This window comes from Dendrobates tinctorius, unplaced genomic scaffold, assembly GCF_039654945.1.
Source record: "Dendrobates tinctorius isolate UK_male_01 unplaced genomic scaffold, ASM3965494v1 ptg000021l, whole genome shotgun sequence".
Taxonomy (NCBI): domain Eukaryota; kingdom Metazoa; phylum Chordata; class Amphibia; order Anura; family Dendrobatidae; genus Dendrobates; species Dendrobates tinctorius.
This window is the reverse complement of record NW_027361689.1, coordinates 19,414,950-19,441,426: the sequence shown is the minus strand read 5'-3', so window position 1 is coordinate 19,441,426 and position 26,477 is coordinate 19,414,950. Positions and strand designations below refer to the sequence as shown.

General features: G+C 42.0%; 1 protein-coding gene across 3 annotated transcripts in view; it reads right to left on the bottom strand.

Annotated features, from left to right (window-relative positions):
• The window catches only part of LPIN1 (lipin 1), a 291,411-nt gene that overhangs the window by 18,089 nt on the left and 246,845 nt on the right, over window positions 1–26,477 (bottom strand). For 2 of the 3 annotated variants that reach the window (XM_073568239.1, XM_073568240.1), the window contains exons 10-15: window positions 23,508–23,601; window positions 18,983–19,052; window positions 13,799–13,891; window positions 10,883–10,962; window positions 9,239–9,380; window positions 3,253–3,401 (exon numbers count right to left, since the gene is read on the bottom strand). In XM_073568239.1, coding sequence (XP_073424340.1) covers window positions 3,253–3,401; window positions 9,239–9,380; window positions 10,883–10,962; window positions 13,799–13,891; window positions 18,983–19,052; window positions 23,508–23,601 — 628 coding nt within the window. Of the gene's footprint in view, window positions 1–3,252; window positions 3,402–9,238; window positions 9,381–10,882; window positions 10,963–13,798; window positions 13,892–14,061; window positions 14,137–18,982; window positions 19,053–23,507; window positions 23,602–26,477 lie in introns of all 3 variants that reach the window. The other variant, XM_073568241.1, reaches the window with a different exon arrangement.

Sequence of the window (26,477 nt, the reverse complement as noted above, 5' to 3'; positions counted from 1 at the left end):
TGTGAGAGTGATCAAAATGAAATAATGGAATCTGCAGCTGGCAGATTCGGGCGGGCGCACTGCGCATGCACCCGCCATTTTCTAAGATGGCGGCGCCCATGAACCGGACCCGTCGGACACCGGGAGCGACGGGGGGACTTAGAAGGTGCCGGGGGAGGTGAGAGTGGGTGAGGGGGGGATCGGAAGCTGGCAGGGAGCGGAGGGAATGGGAGGGGGGGCAGATGATGACAGCGGCGGCAGATCGCCGCTGTCATTCAGTGGCAGGGGGGGCGATCGCCGGTGGGGGGGTCAAATCGGTGTCTCCAGCCATGTCCGATGCTACTGCAGCATCGGCCATGGCTGGATTGTAATATTTCCTCAATTTTCATTGATGAAATATTACTATCGCTCTGATTGGCTGTTTCACTTTTAACAGCCAATCAGAGCGATCGTAGCCACGTGGGGGCGAAGCCATGCCCCCTGTGGTGAATTACAAAGCCCCCTGTATCTGCGGGTCAGGTGACCTTTAATTGACCCCGGTCACCCGACCCGCAGGGGGGCTTTGAATTCATGACACAGTGTATGCGTCATAGGTCGGATTGGCACCGACTTTCATGACGCATACGCTGTGTCACAGGTCGGGAAGGGGTTAACTGACAGCCGGCACAGTAGTCTATCAGTGCCGATCCAACTGTCAGTCAAATTGCTGTGAGCGGCGATTGTATCCACTCCATACAAGCCTGTATGACTGAAAGCTGGCAGCTGCTGGAAGGAAATAAGTATGTTTTCTACTGTGTGTCACACTTTCAGTACTGCAGCCGCTCAGCATTGTAATGCTATTAACATGCAGATTAACCCTGCATCTAGCATTCTCTGGTATGACAGGTTCCCTTTAAATTCAAGTCAACAGTACATACTGTATTAAAATGTTGTCAGATTGGCATCATCTAGAGGATCAAAAAATGTTAACAAATCTATAATAATACCCAAATAAAAAATAGGATTGTTTTATTCCATACAAAGTTTTGAACCCCCCTAACGTAATCTATAAAGATTGTAGACTATGGGAAAATTACATATATCTGCCAAGTAATATTACATCCAGGGCTGGACAAGGTCATTGCGTCAAACTTCTGAAGTATTTTTGGGAAGGAGTTAACTGTGGATGTGTAATACGTGATGTGTGATGTCCCATTTGGCACTGTATGGTCATTCTTTTGGCAATGTAATTGTATTTTACCTACAATAGTATAATACAGCACCGGAGAGACAAGAGAGTAGTAGTGTTCATATAAGAAAACCGCTAGGGTTCCTAACACCATAGCCAGAACAATGGAGTACAACTGGACCGTAACGAGGGAAGGGCGATTGTATCTTTTACTTAGAAATAATCCAATGAATTTCACAGCATGTACAATAAAAAAATATCTTTTCTTCTTCTCCGATAGAGGATGACCTTATCACCAGTTAGCTGGTCAAGTTTCTCCAAAGTTCCTATCATGACCGTTAATGTATATTTGTGATTTGGAGCTGCAGACAAGGAATTGTAAGGCAAAGTTTCCATCAATTTTACAGTCATATGTAAAAGTTTGGGCACCCCTATTAATGTTAACCTTTTTTCTTTATAACAATTTTGGTTTTTGCAACAGGTATTTCAGTTTCATATATCTAATAACTGATGGACTCAGTTATATTTCTGGATTCAAATGAGGTTTATTGTACTAACAGAAAATGTGCAATCTGCATTTAAACAAAATTTGACCGGTGCAAAAGTATGGGCACCCTTATCATTTTCTTGATTTGAACACTCCTAACTACTTTTTACTGACTTCCTGAAGCACTAAATTGGTTTTGTAACCTCATTGAGCTTTGAACTTCATAGCCAGGTGTATCAAATCATGAGAAAAGGTATTTAAAGTGGCCACTTGCAAGTAGTTCTCCTATTTGATTCTCCTATGAAGAGTGGCATCATGGGCTCCTCAAAACAACTCTCAAATGATCTGAAAACAAAGATTATTCAACATAGCTTTTCAGGGGAAGGATACAAAAAGTTGTCTCAGAGATTTAACCTGTCAGTTTCCACTGTGAGGAACATAGTAAGGAAATGGAAGAACACAGGTACAGTTCTTGTTAAGCCCAGAAGTGGCAGGCCAAGAAAAATATCAGAAAGGCAGAGAAGAAGAATGGTGAGAACAGTCAAGGACAATCCACAGACCACCTCCAAAGACCGGCAGCATCATCTTGCTGCAGATGGTGTCACTGTGCATCGGTCATCAATACAGCGCACTTTGCACAAGGAGAAGCTGTATCGGAGAGTGATGCGAAAGAAGCCGTTTCTGCCAGCACGCCACAAACAGAGTCGCCTGAGGTATGCAAAAGCACATTTGGACAAGCCAGTTACATTTTGGAAGAAGGTCCTGTGGACTGATGAAACAAAGATTGAGTTGTTTGGTCATACAAAAAGGCGTTATGCATGCGCTGTATTGTTGACCGATGCACAGTGACACCATCTGCAGCAAGATGATGCTGCAGGTCTTTGGAGGTGGTCTGTGGATTGTCCTTGACTGTTCTCACCATTCTTCTTCTCTGCCTTTCTGATATTTTTCTTGGCCTGCCACTTCTGGGCTTAACAAGAACTGTACCTGTGTTCTTCCATTTCCTTACTATGTTCCTCACAGTGGAAACTGACAGGTTAAATCTCTGAGACAACTTTTTGTATCCTTCCCCTGAAAAGCTATGTTGAATAATCTTTGTTTTCAGATCTTTTGAGAGTTGTTTTGAGGAGCCCATGATGCCACTCTTCATAGGAGAATCAAATAGGAGAACTACTTGCAAGTGGCCACTTTAAATACCTTTTCTCATGATTTGATACACCTGGCTATGAAGTTCAAAGCTCAATGAGGTTACAAAACCAATTTAGTGCTTCAGGAAGTCAGTAAAAAGTAGTTAGGAGTGTTCAAATCAAGAAAATGATAAGGGTGCCCATACTTTTGCACCGGTCAAATTTTGTTTAAATGCAGATTGCACATTTTCTGTTAGTACAATAAACCTCATTTGAATCCAGAAATATAACTGAGTCCATGTTGCAAAAACCAAAATTGTTATAAAGAAGAAAGGTTAACATTAATAGGGGTGCCCAAACTTTTACATATGACTGTAGAAACGAATAGAAGATGGCCCAACACACTTTCTGAAAAGGCAATTAAAGGAGGGTAATAGAAGCAGCACATTCCGCTCGCACCGAAGTAACACCGAACTTCACAAAGAACTCACCTGGTAATTGTTCCATCAATATCAGAAATGATGATTTTATCATCCCAGTTCCACAAGTAAATGGTGCCCTCGCAGCGACACGTCCCCTGGTATTGAGTGGTAACGCTAAACACAACATCATTTGGGCCGTTTTTCAGCTTCAGACTTTTCTGAAATAGAATATACCGTAATTACAGTCACAACACAATCCACCATCGGCCCGGCGTCAATGCAGCCTTGGGTATAACAACGGCTGAAGATTAGTCTGGGCTGGACAACCTCTCGGCGGTTGAATAGATATCATTTAGAGGGGGTTTTTTAGACAATTTTTCGCATTGAGTACGTGATCGTACACAGCAATTAGTTTTGCTCAGGCTGTTGGGAATATAAGTTTTTGGAAAACAAGTCGACAGAAGGAGAACATTATCGGAATTCTACAAATACCAAATTTATAGCTAGAATATGTCAACTGAACATCGTTCTTAGACATCATTTATGTACAATAAATCACTGAAGGTTCAACAGCCGAGTCCCTAATCAATCACAAGAACTGTCCCCCATCAGAATAGAGCAATGGTCCTGCATGCGCACTACTACTGCGCCATTCAACATCTCGGAGACTGAAGAAAATAGGGCAATCTACCATGCGTCTGCAGGAGTGGCCAACGCTCTACTCAAATGAAGGTTTTGTGATCCCCTGGAGAGGCACACTATTTTGCTTGTGGGCCACAATTTTAAGTTACCCACGTGGCTCTGACGACCTCAGTTACCCAAGACGGGCCGAACTGAACCATTAATGACCGCCACTTGGCTATATACAAACTGATCAGAGGTCATTACTGGTCTATGTACACAGCATATGATTGTTCGTGCATATAGAAGAAGGTGTTATAGCAGCACGTCACTTGTTAACATGGGGCAATGTGATTATTTTTAAGCCCTTCACTCATCAATGATTTTATCCTCTCCACTGTTTGTAATGACTCTATATAATATATGAGTTTCACTTTTTGTATTGAAGAACGGAAATAAATTAACTTTTTGATGATATTCTAATTTTGTGAGAAGCACTTGTAGACTAATTCGACTAACATTTCTCTAATGTTCATGGTGGCCTAAAAGGAGCACTCCTCCTCCAAAGTGTTTATCCTCTTAATATATTGCAGTCATCATATTATATAGCACTATGTACTTACAATTGCTCATTCTGCCTTTCTATCCAGATAATTATTCTCTTTCCATTAGGTCTACCAATTGCTCATTCTGCCTTTCTACCCAGATAATTATTCTCTTTCCATTAGGTCTACCGCATTGTGTGTTTGTTTTAAATCGCAACAAAATGATAATCGAGGAAAAAAAATGCAGTGCGGCCACAAATCGTCAACGCAGTCTGAAAATCATTGCATCCAACAAATGTGTATTTTGTTCCTTCAAGTGTTTGCTGGCTTGTTTAGATGCGAGTCGTGAACGACTGTTCCTACATAAGCCCATTTACCGGCCCATCTGAAATGACCAACATACTATTACAAAATCATTTTGTTATGAGTTGGTTTTTTTTGAGGGGGGGCCTTAAACTCCTTCTAATATCAACAGCCAGAGGAGAACTTTGCCAAAGGAGACCACAGCCACTCAGATAGTGAATCTGCTCTACGGGAAGTATAGTATTCCAGGGTGGCCGCGCCAACGGATATTACAGAGCTGCTATCAGCTCTGGCTTATACATGAGGTCATGTATATATGGGCCTAATATGACATGTAGATAGAGGGGCTGACTGTATGAGACTACCTCTTCAAGAGGCTTAGAGTCAAACTGTAGGAACACTGAAGTGTGGCCAACATTAAAATTCAGTAACCCAATGCCTTTGGGATTGATCTGAACCCAAGTCCCTGACAAGGGAAGTATAGTGCTGCAGAAGCACATGTTATACCATATAATATAGATAGCTTAGTATGGGAAGAACTGTCCAGACTAGGGCAGTCTACGACATTTGGTACTGTATGTAGACCAGTGGACTCTCTTCTGGCCATGTGGATCGAAGGGGCTTAAGGGGAACTGCACTTTTAGGCTGTGTGCACACAATGCAGATTCTGCTGCGGATCCGCAGCGGTTTTGGCCCTGCGGATCCGCAGCAGATTTTGCTGCGGTGTACAGTACCATTGTATTCAATGGAAATTAAAAAACGCAGTGCACATGCTGGGGATTTTTCCGCGCGGATTTGCTGCGGTTTCAAATCCGCAGCATGTCCGTTCTTTGTGCGGAATCCGCAGCGGTTTTAGGCTGTGTGCACACGATGCAGATTTGCAGCGGATCCGCAGCGGATTTTACCGCGCACAAACGTTGCATATCCGCATTGTGATGTACAGTAGCCTTAAAATCAATGAAAGAAAAAAACCGCTGTGCAGATGCGGATTTTTCAGAGTGGTTTTCCTGTGGTACAAAATCCGCAGCATGTCACTTGTTTTGTGCGTTTTTCCACCTCCCCTGTCTCCAAATCCGCAGGGGGGAGTCTGAAGTGGAAAACCGCACAAAAACCGCAGGAAAAATGGAAGAAATCCGCATGAAAAATGCAGGTCATTTGACCTGAGGATTTCTTCCATTCTGCACGAAAAATCTGCAGGGCTAAAAACTCCGTCTGCACTCAGCCTTACACCTGCTCCATTGTAGAGGTGTCAAACCGCAGGGGAAAACCGCAGGCTAATCCGCAGATAAACCGCAGGTCTTTTGACAAAATCCGCAGCACCATCCACTACATGTGCACATGGCCTTAAAATGATTGTGTCTATTACATATATTGGTACTACAGAGATATTATATATATATATATATATATATATATATATTATATATACACACAACATTAATATTCATTAGAAAACACTATGGCACCTCCTACATGCCAAAAACATGTGAAAAAGAGCTAAGAAATGGAGACTCATAGGATTTTCAATATGGAAAAGCATTAAGGCTAGGATCACACGACGGTTTTCTCCACATCCGACAAAATCAGCCCGATTAAGCTGATCAGACTCTGAACAGAGTGTGTGATCCGATATTCTCGGAGGTGGAAAAAAAAAAAGTTTGTGAAAATTGACCCACACTCAGATTTCATCCGAGTGCGGTCAGGTGCTTTTCATGGACCCGTAGACATGAATAGGCGAGTGCCGTCTGAATATTGGAGGCAAATCGCCTGCGATTCTTGAGAGGGAGCCTGAGGCGAGACGTGGCCTAAAGTGCAGCACCGTGTACCAAACAAAATGCACCAAAACTTAGACTAGACAGTGTAAGAAAGCACACCCAGCATTAGTCCTACGATAGACCTGGCACGTTTTTAAGATTGTTGTCTAAGTTCACAATATGTAAAAATTAGACAGGTACAAAAGCCCCATTGTGCGTGAACTCTAACCCTTCTTACATTTTTCATCGTCAATCACCCATTCATTCTTTTTTTTTGCTCCTCACGTCAAACATTTCTTGTAAATCTCCTTACTCCGAGGATACATTTTATTCGATTGTGACTCATTACTGGCTGCGGCCTCTTTCACCAGACATAACCCATTTACTACCTGTGTTGTACATTGATACATCTAACGGACATCCCTAATGCACTCCCATCAAACATCAGGCCAATTATACCTCGACTCCTCACGCTACTCACAAAGTGTGAGCCTCCGATAACAAGTACCTCTGCTTTCGGGGCAATGTCTCCATTTCTCTGCGCCTGTCTCGCTCTTTATAATGCAAGTAATATTCCCTGGGCAGATATAGCAAAGTGCTCAAAACCTGGTTCGCCATTTTTTATTTCAGTACCAATTCTGCTATGCAATATAAGAAGTTTTTTTCACGAAAATTATTTCTTTCTTTTCTAGTAATAGGTGAAATCCTGTTGCCTATGTATATTGTGAAACCACCGATAGATGGACGCGAGTCTGTGTTTTGTCACCAGATTTCTCCCAACTTGATAATTTCGTCATTTTGGTGTCCTACTCCCAAATAAATCATTCGAAAATGTCAAGCACTAGGCTACTCCCTTCTGTCTAACTTTCTGTCTACTATACTGCCTGTTGCCAAATGTAATCTATCTCCAGCAGAAGAGATTTCAAAGGCGGATTACAGGTGGGGTTGGGAAGGATTGTCTGTGCAACTGCACACGGAGATAACAAAAAGACAATGAATCCTTCTCCACCCCACCTATAATCCGCCTCGGATTTTCTGCTGCTGGAGATTGATTACAATTGACAACAGGCAGTGGACAGCGGTCCAGGGCAGTCAAGCCATTTGACAATAGAAGGAGGAATGAAAACTGAGAAATGAGGGAAAGTAAGTTTCAGGCACTTAAAGTGCTGACTCCCCCCGGAAGACGGCACAAAGATGAAACGCGCGTAGGGGCTGTGGCACCGCAGGTCTTTGGAAAATCCACCAATACTCCTCTTTGTTCATAGGTTTCCTCCTCTCGTTCAACACTGACGTTTGGTCTCATTATGTTCATTCCCATGATTCCCTGAAATAATGTGAATGGTTTATAGTCCTGTATTTATATTTGTACCTCAGATCCGTGGTTCCACTCTTTTGGTGTTTTTCATTGCTCTATATTTTAGCTAATTTTAACACTGTCTTAATATTTTATCAATAAAAATTATTTGTATTACTTATTTGGTTCTCTATGTGCATCTTTTCTACATATGTTCTCACTTAAAGTGCTGGTAGAATGATGGTAAAGAAGATCTGCTCACTGAAGAGTGAGTGCAAAGCAACAGAGGATGAGAGAATTTCTAGACATATTAAGACTGGTATGTGCTCCAAAAGCAGTTTGTTCTTGCCATGTGGAATGATGGCAGTAAGACCATGCTATTCTAGAAGTTTTATGTAAGAGATCATGCATGCTTTAATTTGGTTTCCCAAGTTTTAGACAGTCTGTCTTTTTCATAAACCAGTCTATAAGATGTGTGTGCAGGAGAAAGACGCACCGATTTCATTAAGAGGCCATCTTTTCTGTGGTGTGCACCTCGCCATAAATAATACTCCAGTTAAGGACGAGAGTAACATTTCTGACGTAATTTAGGCCACAACTTTTCATGAGCTTATCGGAGGGACTTCGACACGCCCCGTCCAGTTCAAGCCATGCCCACCTTAACTGAGCTAGCTAAAACTGGAGTGAAAATGCCCAAGCTTGTTAATGTTTTGGCGCACCTTCGCGTTGTGCAAAACTGTTGCGACATTTGAAGGCGTTCTATGCCAGTAATCTAAACACTAGTCAAAACCACCTTGATGATTAGGAACCTTCTACTGGACTCATGCATACAAACCCCAGGGATCTCTATGTATAAAATAATAGTTTTACGAAAACTTTTCGAGCAAGCTCAGCTTCTCCTTCTTTACACCGTGCTGTCCAAAGATGGCCCTGTATATTCAGCGCTACCTTTAAAATGATTAATTTCTATTCTGGAAATATTGCTTCTAAATTTCATTACGTTTTCACATATGGAAGTAGTGAAACGTATATACATTGACAATTCACCCCCAATAAAATGTATTCCTTTTTTTGGTACAGATCCGTTGTGATAACTATGAGAAATCTAATATAGAAGAGTTATGATAATCAGGATGGAAGTGCACTCAGGGCGTGTCAATGCACTTAGGGTAAGCAGTGACACGCCCCCTGTGCACTTCCATACTGTTTTGCATATGACTTCTAAGTTAGATTTCTCATGAATGGCATATCGAATATGTACAAAAAAAATGTCAAGAGCCGACAGTCATACTACTACTTCAAAAATGTGCCAATAGGTTCCTTTGAAACGGTCAACTCGACCCACCATGGGCTATAAATCTATGGAAGAGACTGTATTGTTTTAATCGGCCCAATATTATACATAGACTTGATCTGTCCGTATGCCCACAGACTTAATGACTGCTTACGGTGCACAGTCTAATAATACCGCACACTGCTGTCTATTCTCTATTACTCGCTAGTGTCCTGCTGGAAATAGACATGTATCCGGCACTCACAAGCTGGTCCGAGGTCAGCCGTAGCGTCTTCTTATAAGTAACACCAGATGATGAAAGGTGGCTTTGGTTCGATTGCATGGAGCCTATATTCTGCTTGGCCACTCTGGGGTCCTCGTCGCTGGACGACGATTCATCCTTCATTCTGGAACAAGCACAGGAAGATGACGTGATGAACTGGAAAATGCATTTGGCCGCGGGCTGATAAAATACATTTGCTCTGACTCGTTGAGTGCATTAATTGATTGTCTATCGAAAGAGTCGTCTCCGGGGAAGACACCGTAAACCTGAATGTTAAACTGCCGACGTGCCAGCCGGACTTGATCCTTCATTCAGACCAGACTCCTTCCATTGAGAATAGGGTTTCCTATAATACCCGGCACTCGGATGTGATACGTTCTATGAATCATATGGAGTAAAAATAACCCTGTCTGAATGGTAATCAGATTACATAGCTTTACAGTCAAAGGATCCTGCCAACCTTAAAAGCAGAGGGAGAATACACAAAAAAGAGAGAGCGGCTTGCACAGTAATGAACCTTTTAATGACAAAACTCCATCTTGTCCTTAAAGTACACAGTCATCATTTTAACACCTGGCCATTTTTAGGTTCAACATTCCGAGCCGATGTATTTAAAGAATATTAATGTTATAACAGTTGGAGCCTAGTTTTTTTTTTTTATATGATAGTCTAATTTCCAAGTATGGACACAGCCAGCAGCTGCCACTGTGTTAAAGGAGTTATTCACTACTCAGACAACCCTTTCTGAATCCCTAGTAAAATAATAACATTTATACTGATCTCGGGAACAGTGCCATTCCAGTGGTGTTGATACAAGCTCTCCCAGGGATCACCTGACATTGTTATGTCACGCAATCCCTGCAGTCAATGAGCGCTGGCTTCACTTTCCTATGGATGCAATCAACACCCATAGGAGGTAAGAGCTGAGTTGTGTGAAGGAACGGGGAGTGAAGACCAGGGTTGATTTGCCACAGAGATTGTATGACATAACAGTGTCACGTGAGCTCTGAGCGAGACAGCGCCAACACCGCTGGAACAGTGCCGGAACCGGAAGTGAGTATGAGACTACGGTCACAATATCAGTACTTGGTCACAATTTTACATTAGTATGAGTAAGCCAAAATCATGAGTGGAACAATCAGAGGGAAAGTATAATAGAAACATGTCACCACTTCTGTATTTTTCACCCACTCCTGGTTTTGGCTTACAAATACGGAGGTAAAATACTGACCAAATACTCAACGTGTGAACGTAACCTAAGTGTTATTATTTTACCTGGAGAAGCATAGGGGTAGCCCGAGTAGTGGACAACCCCTTTAATATTGAGTTTAGTAGATCAGTATGCAGTTAGCTCCTTAGCGCCCCCTAATGGAGAAAGCAGGCTGCAGAATTCTATCATGTCATTCTATGTCTCTGCAGGGAATCTGGAGCACTGAATCAGAAAAACAATTTTTTTGATGCCTATTAAGATATGTTATAGAAATAAATAATTGGGAATTTGAGGCTCTAGACCCACATAAAGATATATCCTAAAATAAAACAGCACAAGACTGTGGATCTAAAAACTAATTGGTGTAAAAATAGATATTTCTTTACCCATCGGTGCAACGTTTCTTGAGGACTTACCTCTGCTCCATGCCACTGCCGGCAGCTTGTTCTCCAGGGTATGGGCCTTTTCCACTTAATCCTTGTTCTGTCTTTGACTCCTAATAAAAATCAGATGTTAAGCCAGTTACTATAAGGTTTTGGGAAGCTTTAAGGTACAGAAATATGGCACTTTGCTTACAATATGTACATTCCAGATGTCCAAGGTTTTACCATTTATAACAACTCATTAAATATCAAGGCGCATGTAATATTTATAACCGAGATAATAAAAATAAAAATCTGGAAGTCTGGTCCAGACTAGAATTCACTTTACCAAGTAGGGACCTGAAATGCTACAAACCAAGTTCTCTGGCAAAAAAAGAAATTTCATGGAAAAGAAATCAGTTACCTTTCCTAATATCTGTCATCGTATAAATCCAATATATAAGCATGGTGCCTCCTTGTAACCCTGTATGTCCCTTACGATTTAATTCCTCTGATGGATTTAGACCTCCCTTAGGACCTCAGTGATTTTCCTTTTGAAATATAGCAAATCACAATCTTTAAAAATAATTCTTTAATTGTATGAATTATGTCTCTTGTGATTATTTTATGCAAAATTTTCTGGCTTCCTAATGATGTCAAGAGAAAAGTCCTTAAAGATGTTAGAAAGGTCTTTCAACAATACTAGCTTGGCCCGTGCGTATTTTTGCACATTGGTCGTCGGGGGCGCAGGCAATTTCAGAAAAAGCAAGCTGGTCAAATGTAAGTGTATTTCATGAGCTGATGAACACAGACAGGTATTTATATATGTAGATTGGTAATACAATAAATTGGTTTGATAAGTAGAGGCCAAAAAATGTTTTCTGGTCGAAGTGCCACCTGCAGGTCATTGTGTCTTTCTGCAGGTTTATGAAAATGAATGTTTAAACTGTATTTAGTGATAAAATCGTGGATGTGTGGTTTGTTTGGCTGTTCTCTTGCTGAAGGGAGCAAGTTGACCTTTCAAATGATGTATCATGTGTGTGTGGGGCGAAGTAATCACCGAAAGAGCAGTGCATGTTTACAAATGTGTTGGTATTCTGCTTTGGGGTACTGTGGTGCCACCTGCAGGTCATTTTTCCTTTCTGCAGGTTTATGAAAATTAATGTTTAAACTGTATTTTGTGATCAAATCGTGGATGTGTGGTTTGTTTGGCTATTTTCTTGCTGGACGGGGCAAGTTTACCTTTCAATTGGTGTATCATTTGTGTGTGTGTGGGTGCAGTATGAACGGGGATACAAAGGAATCACCGAAAAACAGTGTTTAGAAATAATAGAATAGATACTTATCACAGGATGTCCTCCAGATTTGACCTCTAGCAATCAGCTGTAATCTGTGGCCAAGTGTGTTTAGTTTCCCTGCAGTGCCTCCGGTGGACAGATTAGGTATTATATATCTAATATAACTAGGTAGGCTCTTCCTTTGCAATGCATGGGCATGTTTTGGTCTTAATGCCCCATACACATTAGATGGCTGTCGCCAAACGATGCTTCAGCCAATCGTATGGCCAACACCTGTTTTGGCCGTCTCTCCCATACACAGGAATACTAGTAAGGCCTAGTGCTCCCATGTTCTCTACCAGACATCTCTGCCAGTGGCTTATCTCCAGGAGAACAAAGCAATTGGCAGATTGAAATCAGACATGCCTGATCGACATAATCCCCAATATTAGTTGGCCGTGCCCCCAAAAACCATAACAGTGTTGGCCAAACCCATCAATATCAGCTGGTACGGCCATTATTAGGGGCTTAAGGCATATTAGATTATAGTTGGCTGAAGGCGTTGATATTGGCGAGATCAATTGACAATTTAAAGCAACTTCCTTACATTTTGGATACCATATTGGGCTGATAGTTCGGTTGGCAGATATCTTGGCCGACCCTCCCCTACAGAGGAGCAATTGCTCTGTCAAGAGCTCCTGTGTCCTTCATGAGAGCTCCTCCACCAAAATCTCTGATGGTGGCTTATCTCTTAAGAGAACAAAGGATCATCAATCCAAACTCGGGCTTACTGGATCCATATCTCCCCGTACATCAGATGTCAGGGGAGACTCAGGGAGACCCAATGCACAATAGATGGTCCGACAAATACAGACTAGTTCGACTAACATTTCTCTAATGTTCATGGGGGCCTAAAAGAAGCACTCCTCCTCCTCCGAACAAAGTGTTCATCCTCTTAATATATTGCAGTCATCATATTATGTAGCACTGTGTACTTACAATTGCTCATTTTGCCTTTCTACCAAGATAATTATTCTCTTTTCTCTACTTTATGTAGAAACTGGAAGTCTCTTTTCCATGCATAAATCATTCCCCTCTCCAACTCCTGACCCAGCTGCTCCCTCCTCCTCTTGTTCTAGACTTCTGCAGTGACTCATGACTCATACAGGGAAAAGAGACCTCCTGTTTCTACATAGAGCTTAGAAATATTCAGCTAGTCATTTTAATCACGTGATGTCATAGCCCTAATGGAAAACAGAACTATCTGGGCAGAAAAGCCAAATGAGCAATTGTAAGTACAGAGCGCTATATAATATGATGACTGCAATATAATAAAAGGATAAAAATTGAGATGATAGTGCCTCTTCAATTCCATTGGCCAATCCTTTTTTTAGGTGCAGAAATAAGCTGATGCCACAGTAGCCTGGCAGCGACTCTTTCATAGAGAAAGCTTATGGGGGAGTTGAGAGAGAACTGTTGGCCGAGCGATCGGAGCCTTCAGTAGTCACTGTCTAATAGACAAGATCTGAAAATGGTCACCACCCACCAACTTAATCTTTCTAGGGCAAGTAAAAATTAGTTTTGTAAGCCAGAAATCTCTACAATTCTGAGTCATAAAGTCACAAATTGTTAAATTATATGGAAATTACTATTCAGAAATAAAAACACAAAATGCCTGATAACAACTGCTTACCACTTTTATATTGTTGTTCCTTCCACGCCAAGAGAACCACCATCTTCCACCCTTTTTGGGCATCTTGTCTCTCATCAGAGTATCCACAGTAACCTGTGATAAATGCACGGTGACCACAGTAACGTAAAAGAAAGCAAAAAAACAGAAATATCTAAATGAATAAAAATGATAATGTAAAACAAAACGAAAAAAGTAACACGTAAAAAAAGCAGTGAAGCAACGGCAAGCAAGCAAGCAAGCACGTGTATGAGAAACATACATACTGTCTGCTGGCCACAGAGACTAGAAAAACAAAATCTAATGGAATCTACCACTGCACAGACGTAATCAAAGCACGACTACTTGAAAGAAAATGAGAAGAAGAAGAAAATATAAAAACATATAAAAGTCTGTTAGTATTTGGGATCTGGGCAGAGTGAGCGCCGTTCTTTCATTACTTCCTCAGACAGTCTCCATAACAATTTTTCAATCCATTGCTCCATCCAAATTTTTGATTTGGGCAAACCTATAGCGATGATCTAGGTACGGTAAGATGTCAATCTTCTTCACGTGTAGAATAGCAGATGCTAGTTTCTCAAGAATGCAGCATTTGGCTTTTTAATCCATATGCAAATGAGGCATTAAGTGCTATGGGGATGTAACCGAGCACTTAAAGGGAATCTGTCACCATATTTTTGCTATGCAATATGAAAGCAGCATGATGTAGGGGCTGAGTCCCTGATTTCGGCAATGTGTCACTTGCCGAACCGCTTGCTGTCATTTTGACACATTCACTCTTTTCTCTGCTGCAGATCTGGCACAGCTCTAAATGCTGAGCCCTATATAGAACTGGCCACAACACTGATTGGCAGCTTTCTGTGTCAACTGTCGACAGAAAACTGATAATTCGTGATAAGGTTGGGGTTATATAGAGCAGTTGACTAGCAGGCACGAGACACCTAGTCCTGTAGGGATAATATGCTGATAACACCCTGATTTTATTGAAACAGCAACACATCCTTGTAAGTGACACCATTGTAATCAGGCACTCAGCCCGTTCATCATGCTGCTCTCAGATTACATAGAAAAAAAAACAGGGACAGATTCTCTTTAACAAGCCTCTGCCTCCTGAGGTTGTTTCCCTGCCCAGCACAAACCCTTTTTCGCTTGATTGGTATCAGTCAAGTAAAGAGGCTGGTATTTGACCTCTTTGTTTGGACCCCTGATTCGAATGACAAACAGGGGTTAACACACCTCATCTCCATTATATATGGGAGCCCCAGAGATGACTACACCGTGCAAAATCAGAGCTTTCCCCATCCCTGTTCCTGAGCTTCTCACCATAAATCTCTCACATACAAACTCATTCCCAGATGGTAAGAGGCCGCACAGAATGGCATTACGGGCCACATGTGGCTCCTGGGTCATAGGTTGCTCACTTGTACTCTAAAACATGGCTTGGTCACACTCCATACATGATAATAATGGTAAAATAATAAAATGCACCATAAGTTTATCGAAATCCTGGAGTCACTACAGACCATAGACAAGTGATGTCAACTGGCCAAGAGATGGGCATCCAATGGTTTTTCCGAGTTTCTGAGGACTTTGTATTGTGCTGTAAACCATGCAAGTACCGACAGTACGTGTATGTCAGGGAAAGTCTCTCCGAGGCACTGCATGCTCTCTCTGGTCCCGGTGCCAGAAGCGGAGGGCACGTACCCGGAAGTATGTGATTTACATTCATTCAGTTACATGCCAACTAGACTTATGTGGTCTTGCTTGATGCAAGTGTATTGATAAGAGGCTGAACACGTCTAGTCGGAATGTGGTCAGAAGTATAAACAACTGGAACAAGTTCAGAGAAGAGCTACCAGGTTGGTGAGTGGACTGCAAACTATGTCCTACGAGAAACGGTTAAAAGATCTGGGAATGTTTAGCTTGCAAAACAGAGGAGACTTAATAGCTGTCTACAAATATGTCACAGTGTAGAGGGATCACCTACTAAAAAGGAGAAGCTACAGATTAGATATTATATAAAAAAAACTTTTTGACAGTGAGGGTGATCAATGAGCGGAACAAACGGCCAAGAGAGGTGGTGAGTTCTCCTTCAATGGAAGTCTATTGACAAAGGGAAGGGTAACACCCAGGAGGAATAACAGAGAGAACTGTACAAGTTCTATGACAAAATTCCAAAGAATTTTATTTCATGGAGAATGCAAATACTTATTACAACAGAATCATCAGGAGAGGTTTCTGAAACAGAGGTGTACTGTGGCACTCATCGCCATATCGAGCCCGGAACACAATTTGCTCGTTGTCCCTTTAAACGCCCATTTGTTTGCCGCTTGTTACTATTTTGCATTCAACAAATGTAGTTAACATTTTTTCGCTCAACCTCTCGCTATATTTAAATAATTCAGATTATAATTTGCGACCATAAATAAACTCTGGGAGAGAGAAATGGTTGGGTATGATCCATTCGGCGCTGGTAAACAGCCTCCGAATAAATACTAAACTTGTTTGAATAGCCATAGCCTGAAGATTAGATAATCAACCATTGTGCTCTGGGAAAATGGAGCATTCGCAAACAAATAATTCTATTTCTAACCACCTTGAAAGAATAGCGCTCAGCCATAATGGGTAATTACATGATTCATGTCTTATTATTCTCCGCATAAACAAAACACGTTCTAATGGAAAATGTTGCTGCGCGACCAATCTCATCTTATGAAAAAGCGCCTGACAATAGGACACCTCAATTATATTTATATGTGAATAATACGTTGCCAGTGGCAACCAAATGGAGGAAAAGGCAAAAAGCTTTTCTTTCCGGCAATAATATTTTGTCTCTAACCTCATAAACCAAGATCCCTTGCCACGAGTAAAACACGGCTCGAGACATTGCCGCGGTCCGGAAAACAACGGAAGTCTGCCGGCTCACTCCCGTCGTAAAAGTTTGATTGAAAAGTGAAATTTCGCTCTTGGACTGGAGAATGAGGGTTTATCGCTAAGAAGGGATTTCAAAATGTGTCGTTGGTTTATAAAAAAAAAAATGCTTCTTCCCATTTATTGACCCGTGTAAAACAGGCCGCCGATCGGCCAACAATCAAGGAAATCACTGGATCGATAATGCCGGCTGAAAAATCATCGTTATCAGCAGCACATTGCCCGTATAAACGTGGGGATGTGCTGCTAAAAACCTACAGGCTGCATGGAGACAGATCGTACTAACGATTGTTCTGTCTCTATACAGTTGCATCAGCTTCTCTCTGGCTGTAAGGCAACCAACTGCAGCACAAGTGAAAAGTCAGGACTCCGAACAGGGAATCTTCTATAAACATTATATGGTAATCCAATCCCATGAAAATCAGCGTGTTTGGCCAATCAACTTGTACAATCTGCATGTCTCTTGCTGTAAAGCAACCAGCTGCACCAGGAGCTTCCCCCCACCCACTGCACCAGAAGCTTCCCCTCACCCACTGCACCAGGAGCTTCCCCCCACCCACTGCACCAGAAGCTTCCCCCCACCCACTGCACCAGGAGCTTCCCCCCACCCACTGCACCAGGAGCTTCCCCTCACCCACTGCACCAGGAGCTTCCCCCCACCCACTGCACCAGAAGCTTCCCCTCACCCACTGCACCAGGAGCTTCCCCCCACCCACTGCTCTGTCTGCAGTAAGAGACCAGGCACTCTACAGGTGACTATTCACCTTAGATACCAGTGAGACCTACCAAACACATGCACGTTCAGCTGAGCTTGCGTGCAAGGAGAGCATAGTAAGCAGCTGCCAGACATTTCTGGCAGCAGCTTATCCATTGCGGGAACAAAAAGGGTCAGGCGTTATATTGTTACATCCCTGACACAAACAACATTTGTTGGGGTAGAGCCGGGAGACCCCTCTTGGCATTGTTAATCCAAACCAACCGGAGTCGGAGTCAGCGTATTTGGTTGACATTAATCAAGTGTGTATAAACCCCATTGCTTTGGTAAAGCCTTACCCTATTTAGCTAAACCTGCACATCAATAGCAGTGTATACTCTGAGCGCTCACATCGATGAACTTCCGACATTTCGGAACTAGTATTTTTATGTAGGGGTCCCGTCACACCAAACGATACACCAGCGATCCCGACAACGATATGACCTGGTCAGGATCGTTGGTGCATCGCTACATGATCGCTGGTGAGGCATGCCAACTATCACAAATTCTTATACAATCTAAAGAATATAGAAATTCAATATGTACAATACAACATAAAGGGGCTTTTCATCTTAAAGGGTTAATCCCAAGATGGTAAGGTATCCTATACCCTACAGCCCCACTCATGAGATTTTCCAGCAATCGGACCTGCAGCGATCAGCAAGATATTATTATTCTATGAATAACAAATAATTTATTATCTTTGCAATAACCCTTGAAATAAGATGAAAATGCTCAGTAGATCGGATAAATAATATACACATCCCCACAAATACCAACAATTGAATCCAAAATCTTGAGCCACGTTTTGCCCATCCAACCCCCCGACCCACCACCACCACCTTTTGCGGCTGGGAACACCTCCCAGATTAGCCTTTCAGTACAAATTTTCATGCCACCTCTGCTGGTCTGTTAGCAAAAAGGTCCCATGAAGGGCTGTTGGCCAGTACGCACACCCTAAGGACTTTCCAGAAGGATCCAAAAACACATGCCTGGCTCAGATCTTCCCTTTAGGTTATGACCAGACAGAATTTTTCTAGGAGTTTTTGGAGCGGAATCTCTCCAAATATGAAAATTCCTTAAATATTTTGAGTTTCAGGTCAGTTTCTGCTCCAAAAACTCAGTGGGCACATAGCCTTAGAGTAATTTTTTGGGGAAAAAAATGACTTTTTTGATCCAAAGTCCTCAAATAGAATATTTCCACCTGGTTCCTGAGGACATCCATAACAAAATGTTATGTGGGTGAACATGCCTTTTAAGTAAATTTGGATGCCGAATGGAAAAGTCCTCACTTCCCCTCTTGCATTCAACATCATCAGAGCTTTTATGGGTGGAGCTAAAAGAGGAAGTGGTTCTTGCTTTATGTTAGTGTTGGAAATATGTTAGTTATGGTATTTTGCCTGGCGGTCATTGCCAGTGATATTAGTACCTTCGCTGTCACGACACTGGTGATCAACCACACATAATATACAGACGGGATCTGCTGTTTTGCTTATGCCTACCTTAGGCAAAGGTTTCTGGAAAGCCTGCATGGCCAGGAGAACGGGGGCAGCAGTTGGCCAATTGTAGTATCTGTGAAGGGAAATCATGAGGTTAGATGGCTTCTATATCTGAAGAATTGAAATGAATGCAAAAGAAAGCGAGATCTGTGATGCATCAGAGGCAAATATATGTAAAAAAACTGAAAAAAAAAGTGACCAATTCCAGGGCCCCACATTTCAGCTACATGCGCAGGGGCCCACCGGAGGATTCCCCTGTTCTCCTGTGAGCCAGTTTGAGCCGGCCCACTACCCCCAACCCCCAAAAAAGTTGCGAGGGTCATGTCAAGTAGTGAAGCATTGCCTCTGTCAGCAGAGTAAACGACAACAACGCTCGGGCCTATGAATTATTCATCGCTAGTTTACATATATGCAAACAACGCAGAACGCCGGCGAGATGGAAAAGTCAAATGAGACTTTTCAGCATCAATTTTTTTTTCTTTTTTTTTTACAAAAAGCGACAGCTCTAACTCAGCATTTTTATACGGTCGCTATGGAAACTGATGACTGCTAATATCTATAATTAAGGGAGGAATAAATTATAACAATGAGAACTTTCTCCTGCAAAACTCAACACTCGGATGTCACCGGCCTCAGATTACGGCACGGTGCACACCTTTTACCTCCACAACTCTGACATTGAAATCCGTGGCAGAAATGTTTTACAAGATTTCTCCTGGTTAAGAAGGACGAGGAGTTCCGTACACTTAGGACAAAGAATAATTCCCTTGTGCCACCACACAAATGTAAGACCGGAAAACTGGAGAATCCGTATGCAGCAGCTACTGCAGCCAATAAGTCATATATTGTACAGCCAAATACACAAGTGCCCCCTAGTGGTGGCAAAATGCAGCTGTGACTTGTACGTACAGTAGGTGCATTTTAGCACCACAACGTTATGACCAAGAACTGCAATATTTCCATTAACAGCTGTAATTCATGAAAAAGTTACATACAGTAGATGGCCCCACTGAGATACATTTCAACCATATACAGGATCTATGTGCTAAAAATATCAAATATGGCTACCTGCGTAAGGTCTCAGAGGTAGAGAGAAGATGCAATAAATTGCTTATCTTTAAAAAGTTCAAAATTATGTTCCTATTTATTACTTATAGTGTAATTTTCATTCAGGAGAACTTGCAGCAGAATGGCTATGTCTGCCTCCAGCTCCTCCCTCCTCCATAGAGTCTTATAAGCACCAATTGTCACCTATAGCCCAGCAATGGGACAAATCTGTTTTGACTGAAGACAGATTTTACCCATGAATTAACAGCGAGAGATCAGATGAGATTCCTCTAATAAGATCTATTACAACGTTGCATATTTTCACGTGTATTATTGATTTATGGAAACAATACAATAAAATGACAGTTTGTCATCAAAAAAGTCTTCGATACTAATGACTCATCCTTGGTAGAGATTAAAAAATCAATTAATAAGAAATTCATAACCAATTTCCCCAAATTTTGGATTCTCCAAAATTCAAATTTTTAAGGAGTGAATTTACAGAAATCTAGGTCTGATCCGGTCACGTGGGGTGTGACGCATAGCATTGGCGAGCTGTGCACCACGTGACCACCTGGGGCAGGAACCATAATATTTTGGTCACCAACAGAAGGAACTTTCTACATTATATGCCATTATTGATTCCAGCATATAGATGCAAGCAGTAAGCTTGCCTTAGGTGACAATTTCTATTTTTCAAGGAAACAGGCACGTTATCAATTTATAGATCTATATTTTCTTTTTTTAAAGTAAACTTTCACCAGTTTGGGCATGCTAAGCTGGCCACACCATAGAATCATAAACCATAGTATTATCAAGGAAAAATAACCCATTAATAAATAGTAAAACAAATACACTTATATATATAAATTACCAACCAATGGGATATAATTTATACAGACCTAGAGGACAATCGCAAAGAAATGTATAAAATATATAGAAAAAACAGCGAAAAAAGGAAGTCCAATACAGATTTAGCAAATTTGTAAACAATTTTATTCAAGTATATCAGGATAATCAAAAAAGGGGGGAAGTGAGACAATGATGACCATAAAAGGTACATGGGCAAAAACAATAGGGCACACAATGGTGTCAGGACATGGGAATATACATAGTATTACAAGTATATCATACAAAATTAGAACATGCATCATAATCCCAAATGTAGAAAATGTTAGTAACCAGTCATAATGACCCCTAATCCGGGCTAGACAGCACTAACATAGGCTGTGGAACCAGCCACCTCTCATGGTAAGTGCTAACAACAAGTTAAACACAAAATATACACACAACGTCATATTACCTTCAGACTGGTCAGTAAAGTGAGTCCACCCAAGTGTGCCCTCCCCAACGCATGTTTCGGCTAGATGGTCTTCATCAAGGGGTATGTAGAATCATAGCATAGTGGCTCCAGAGCTGAGTACAATTTTGTTTTAACATTTTTTAATTTCTCCTCTCCATTGCGGAGATATTCACTCCAACAGGGAGTTATGAAAAATCCTTTGGGGGTGTGTACTTTTTCCCCTGCATAAAGCTGTCCAATCATAAGGAGGAGAAGTCATGCAGGGGGGAAAAATGAACATTAAAAAGAAGATCAAAAGAACATGCCTTCTCCTGTGAGATGTAATGATGGACAGCCCTGATTGCAGCACCTACTGTCTAGTATGGAGCAGAGCTGAGTGTCATTACACCTTCTGCTTTCATGCCACAGCAGTCAGTATGGGGGGAAGAGGAAGTAGGGCAGTAGCTGAATGTGATTACAAGCACCTCTGCTGCTCTCATCTTACAACGCTACAACGCTGTCAGCTCTGCTGTATCCCCCCCTTTCAAAACACTGACTGCCGTGGGATGAAAAATGGAGATGTTTGTAATCACTCTCAGCTTTGCTCTACTCTACACGGTAGGTGAAAACATCAGAGTTAAAGCAGGGCTGACTATCATTAAAGGGCTTGTCCATTACTAGGACAAGCTCTTCTTGATCCAAATGTTTGGCCCCCATAGAATAATAAAACTTATACTGACCTCCCATGTCGGCACTGTTCCTACGATGTTGGCACTCTCGGTCTCAGAGCTCCAGTTCTGCTATTGTGACACGTGACGCCGGCGCCCAATCAGCGCTGACGTCACTGTCCTCTCCTTCAGACAAATTGGACATGAGGAGGATGTCTGCGCTGCAGCTGATCTCGGACTTCCTCTTCCTGCTCAATTCGTCAGGCAAAGAGGACAGTGAAGCCAGAGCTGACTGAGTGCCGGCGTCACGTGTCACAACAACCACACGGGAGCCCCAGGAGACAGAGTGCTGACACTGTGGGAATGGCACCAGCATTGGAGGCGAGTATAAGCTTAATTATTTTATGGGGGCCAAGCGAGGGGTATGAGAAGAAGTAGTCCAAGTAATGGACAACGTCGTTAAATCTCTCAGGAAATAGAATGTGCTTCTGACCTTTTGGGGGCGTGTTCTTTTTACCCCCTGCATGACGCCTCCTGTTTATGATTGGTCAGCCTTATGCAGGGTAAAAAGTCAAAGATCTGGTAACGCCCACCTTGGGCTTACCATAACTTAGAACCTAAGCTTTACCAGCTAATATCGCTGAAATGGAAATGAGAAGTTAAAGAATAAAAAACTGTGTTTTATTCATCTCTATTTCATGACGTGGCCAATTTAGCATGCTCAAACTGGTGAAAGGCCCTTTTTTATCCATAATCAGTGTGTCCAATGACATCAGTGGTGGCAGACAAATTGTAGACAACTTTTGCAAAGTACTGTTTCCATAGTAACCAGAATATCTCTTAGAACCGTAAAACGTGTAAAATCCGAGATCCGAAGCGGTATGCACCACCCACAGAATATCTCCGATATCTTTACTAGAGACATGAGAATGGTTTCTATTGGTCACGGTCCATGGCTATATGTGCGGTGAGGCTCCAGAATACTGAGCCATTTCCTCTTCAGATGATTACATTCCTTTGACGTTACAGCCAGAAAGGACCATTCATGGATGACAGAGCAGAGGCACTATTGTCGTGGTGTGAATGTATACAGGGTTGAAGCTTCTATTCTTCCCTTTCCACACTTCCTGACAACTGCATCCCCATTTTTTAGACTTTTTAAAGATCCACTCAATGATTTATACTTGGGAACACCTACAAAACATCCCAGAAATGCCCACTTTCATGCAAATGTTCTTCTGTACTGCCCATTTTTTTACCTACTTTGTTGTTTCCTGCAAAAAATGGAACGTTTGTGCAGTTCTATATACAAATGTAAATATAAAACCCGTCTCTAGAGCTTGTGCATCACGGACAAGACCTTCAATACGAGGGCCGCAGCAGTGACCGGCTGATTGCCCCAGTTCCCCAGAGTGAGAGCAGCTGCAGGTTAAAGGCTATTTTTCCGGTTTATTCATGGGGTAGCACGGTCCAATCACACTTAATAATATACAGATTACTAATATTAAGTCCTAATCTGATCAATACTTACTTATTTCCAATTTTCACAACTAGGTTTGGATCATCAATGATTGCCGGATTGTCCACAAACTGCTGATATGTCACCAGTTGCTCTATAAACTGCTCTGCGGAGACATAACAGGGAAAATGGAACCTAAGTTAAAGATATAGAAATATTGATTATTTTTCAGGCATAGATTGCATTTTGTCAATCCGTTTCAGAAACAGCGCCACTCTTTTCGTTTGGTGATGTATGATACTGCAGTTAATCTTTTTTTTTAATCTTAGCTCCCTTAAGTTTTTTCTTGGCAATGTGTTGTATTACTAATGAGGGCATTCCTTTTCTACTTTCACAAATGGGCACAGTGGTGAAAACAGTAGGAAATATTTCAACCACATTCTATTTTCTAATGAGAAATAAAAACCACGACCTTGTAAACAAGTAATTATCTGCTGTTCTATGACTTGTACTGGGTTTTAGTCTGCGATTTTCATTCAAACACAATTTGCAGCCTGATCATAGTTTCCAATTTTTCTCTAGTGAGAGTGTCTCTCACAGTAATATAGGCTGGATGTGAGCTCTGGTTCTGCTGGCTATCAGCACAGCTTCTATCCTGCACTTATTTCCTCGCCGGCTTTTTTTAAGAGCCTGTTTTCTCTACACATCCAGAGATATTATCTCTCCTCTCACCAGTGAAAATCTGTGTACAAACCATTCCCTGCTTTCTATCTGCATCATTGAAAGAAGGGCAGGGGAGAGCAGAGACCAGTCAGAGCAAAGGGCTAGGAGTTCGCCAAGAATTTTAGCAGCTTTTTTCCAGATTGCAGATTTTGTTTTTATTCTGAAAGCTATTTAGAAAGTTAATCAACTTTTTTTTTTCTATTTTTTTCTGCTTCCTAAATGCAAAGTCTGTCCAGAGGTGTAAATAGCGTATAATTCTTATTTAGATGGATTGTGTGAATACGGAGGACATTACAATATGAATGACTAACACTAATATAATAATAGTAAGATCAAATAGTGAATAGCTAATACCTGCATTGGATAATCCCTCCAAGGGAGTATTATGGCAGGGTCCTGATTCCACGTAATTCCATAATAGCAGCCACACATAGGAGAGGTTGCCCTTTACAAGAAATCCCCTTTAAAGAGGACTTGTCAACTGCTATTGATATGTTATCATTTTTTTTTACCTGGTGTAAATGCCGCTGTTTTCCTGAATCCGACGCTGTATTACATTTGTTCCTGCGCCTCTCCTTTCCTGAGATACGGCCCTCTCTTTCTGTATTGTAATTCTAGCCTTTTAAGCCAAGTGGGCGTGATCCGAAAGTCTTCAGTGAACGGAACTCTTGAAGACCACACCCACCCACTTGGCTAATAATAAATAAAAAACATACATGGAAGAAAGGGCCATATCTCAGGAACGGAGAGGTGCAGGAACGAAAGAAAAACAACGCCAGATTCAGGAGAGCAGCGCCATTTACACCAGGCTAAAAAAAAATAAAAAAAAAAATAAACCTACATATAACGTTGAATGACAGGACCTCCTTAACTACTACATAAACAAATGCTTTTAACAAAAGTGGAATCTGGTTCACATTCTCTTTAATGTGTTGCCGCTAATAAGGGAAAATGTTTTTGGCTTCGCTGGGCACAATCAGCTCTACAGATCTACGGCAGGTGTCCCCCAGAGCAGAACGTCCATAAATGCAGCGTCGCTCTGCTCCAGCATCCAGTCTGTGCTATTATAGCAGACATATCGAGTACAGACAGATGGCACACGAGCCTCTGGCTGCGGAGCTGTTTGCATTATTTCTGCATGTTTTAATGAAATTTGCAGAGTACAGTGGAAGATCCGGGAACAATTTAGCATAAATATTTAAGTCATACATTTGTAGGAAATAAAAAAACAGGATTAGATGTTTCTACAGCAACAAGTAGTTAATATTCATAATTAGGACTGCTCATGGAGGAGAGTAGTCAGAGTCCCTGTGACATCACCACACCCTGGTGCTGACATCACCGACGCGTCGCTTGACACAATGACATCATTTTCCTTTCGGTACCTGATGTAAATGCTGCCGATCTCCTGAATCCGACGCTGCATCACATTTGTTCCTGCGCCTCTCCTTTCCCGAGATATGGCCCTCTCTTCCTGTACGTAATTCTAGCCTTTTTAGCCAAGTGGGCGTGATCCGCAAGTCTTCAGTGGAGGGAACGCTTGAAGACCACACCCACCCACTTGGCTAATAATAAATAAAAAAAACCTACATGGAAGAAAGGGCCATATCTCAGGAACGGAGAGGCGCAGCAACGAAAGAAAAACAAAGCCGGATTCAGGAGAATGTTTTCTCTATCAATAAGACATGGCCCCTTCTTCTCTAAATACATATCTAGTCTTTTAAGCCAACCGAGCATGATCCTCAACTATTCTCTGCGGACTTCTTGAGGATCACACCCAGTGGGCAGAGGCTAGATTTACACACAGGGATGAGGAGGACATATTTATACCATAAAAAAACACAAAAAAACAACATTTATGGGAAGTGACAGGTCCTCTTCAAAGGTGTTATCCGGCCTTCGGCTACAAGTCTGCAGTCACTCTGTGTGACTGCAGACTTGTGAATCCTCACAGCGCGCGCACTGCACACAGGGAGGATTCTCCGATGCCGGGAGCTGGCGGTCATGTGACCGCAAGCCTTATAGGAGAGGGGTCCCTGACTGCTGAGCCCAGTGTTGCAGATGATATTGGGGTTAAACGCCCTCCCTCATTTGTTTTATCACCCAGGGTTATATGAGGTTGCTCACCTCTTAGTTAATTTCGGGTCAGCACATTCCCTCCACCTTTTTTTGGGGTGCCCCTTCCCTTTTCTCGACCATGCCCCTCCCCTTTTCTGCCCACGCACCCGGCATCTTGGTATAGCCATGTGTGGTTCTTTGGCCTCCTGTTCCCCCGCATTCTCCCCTCTGCTATAGATAAAGTGGTCCTGCTGTCCTGTT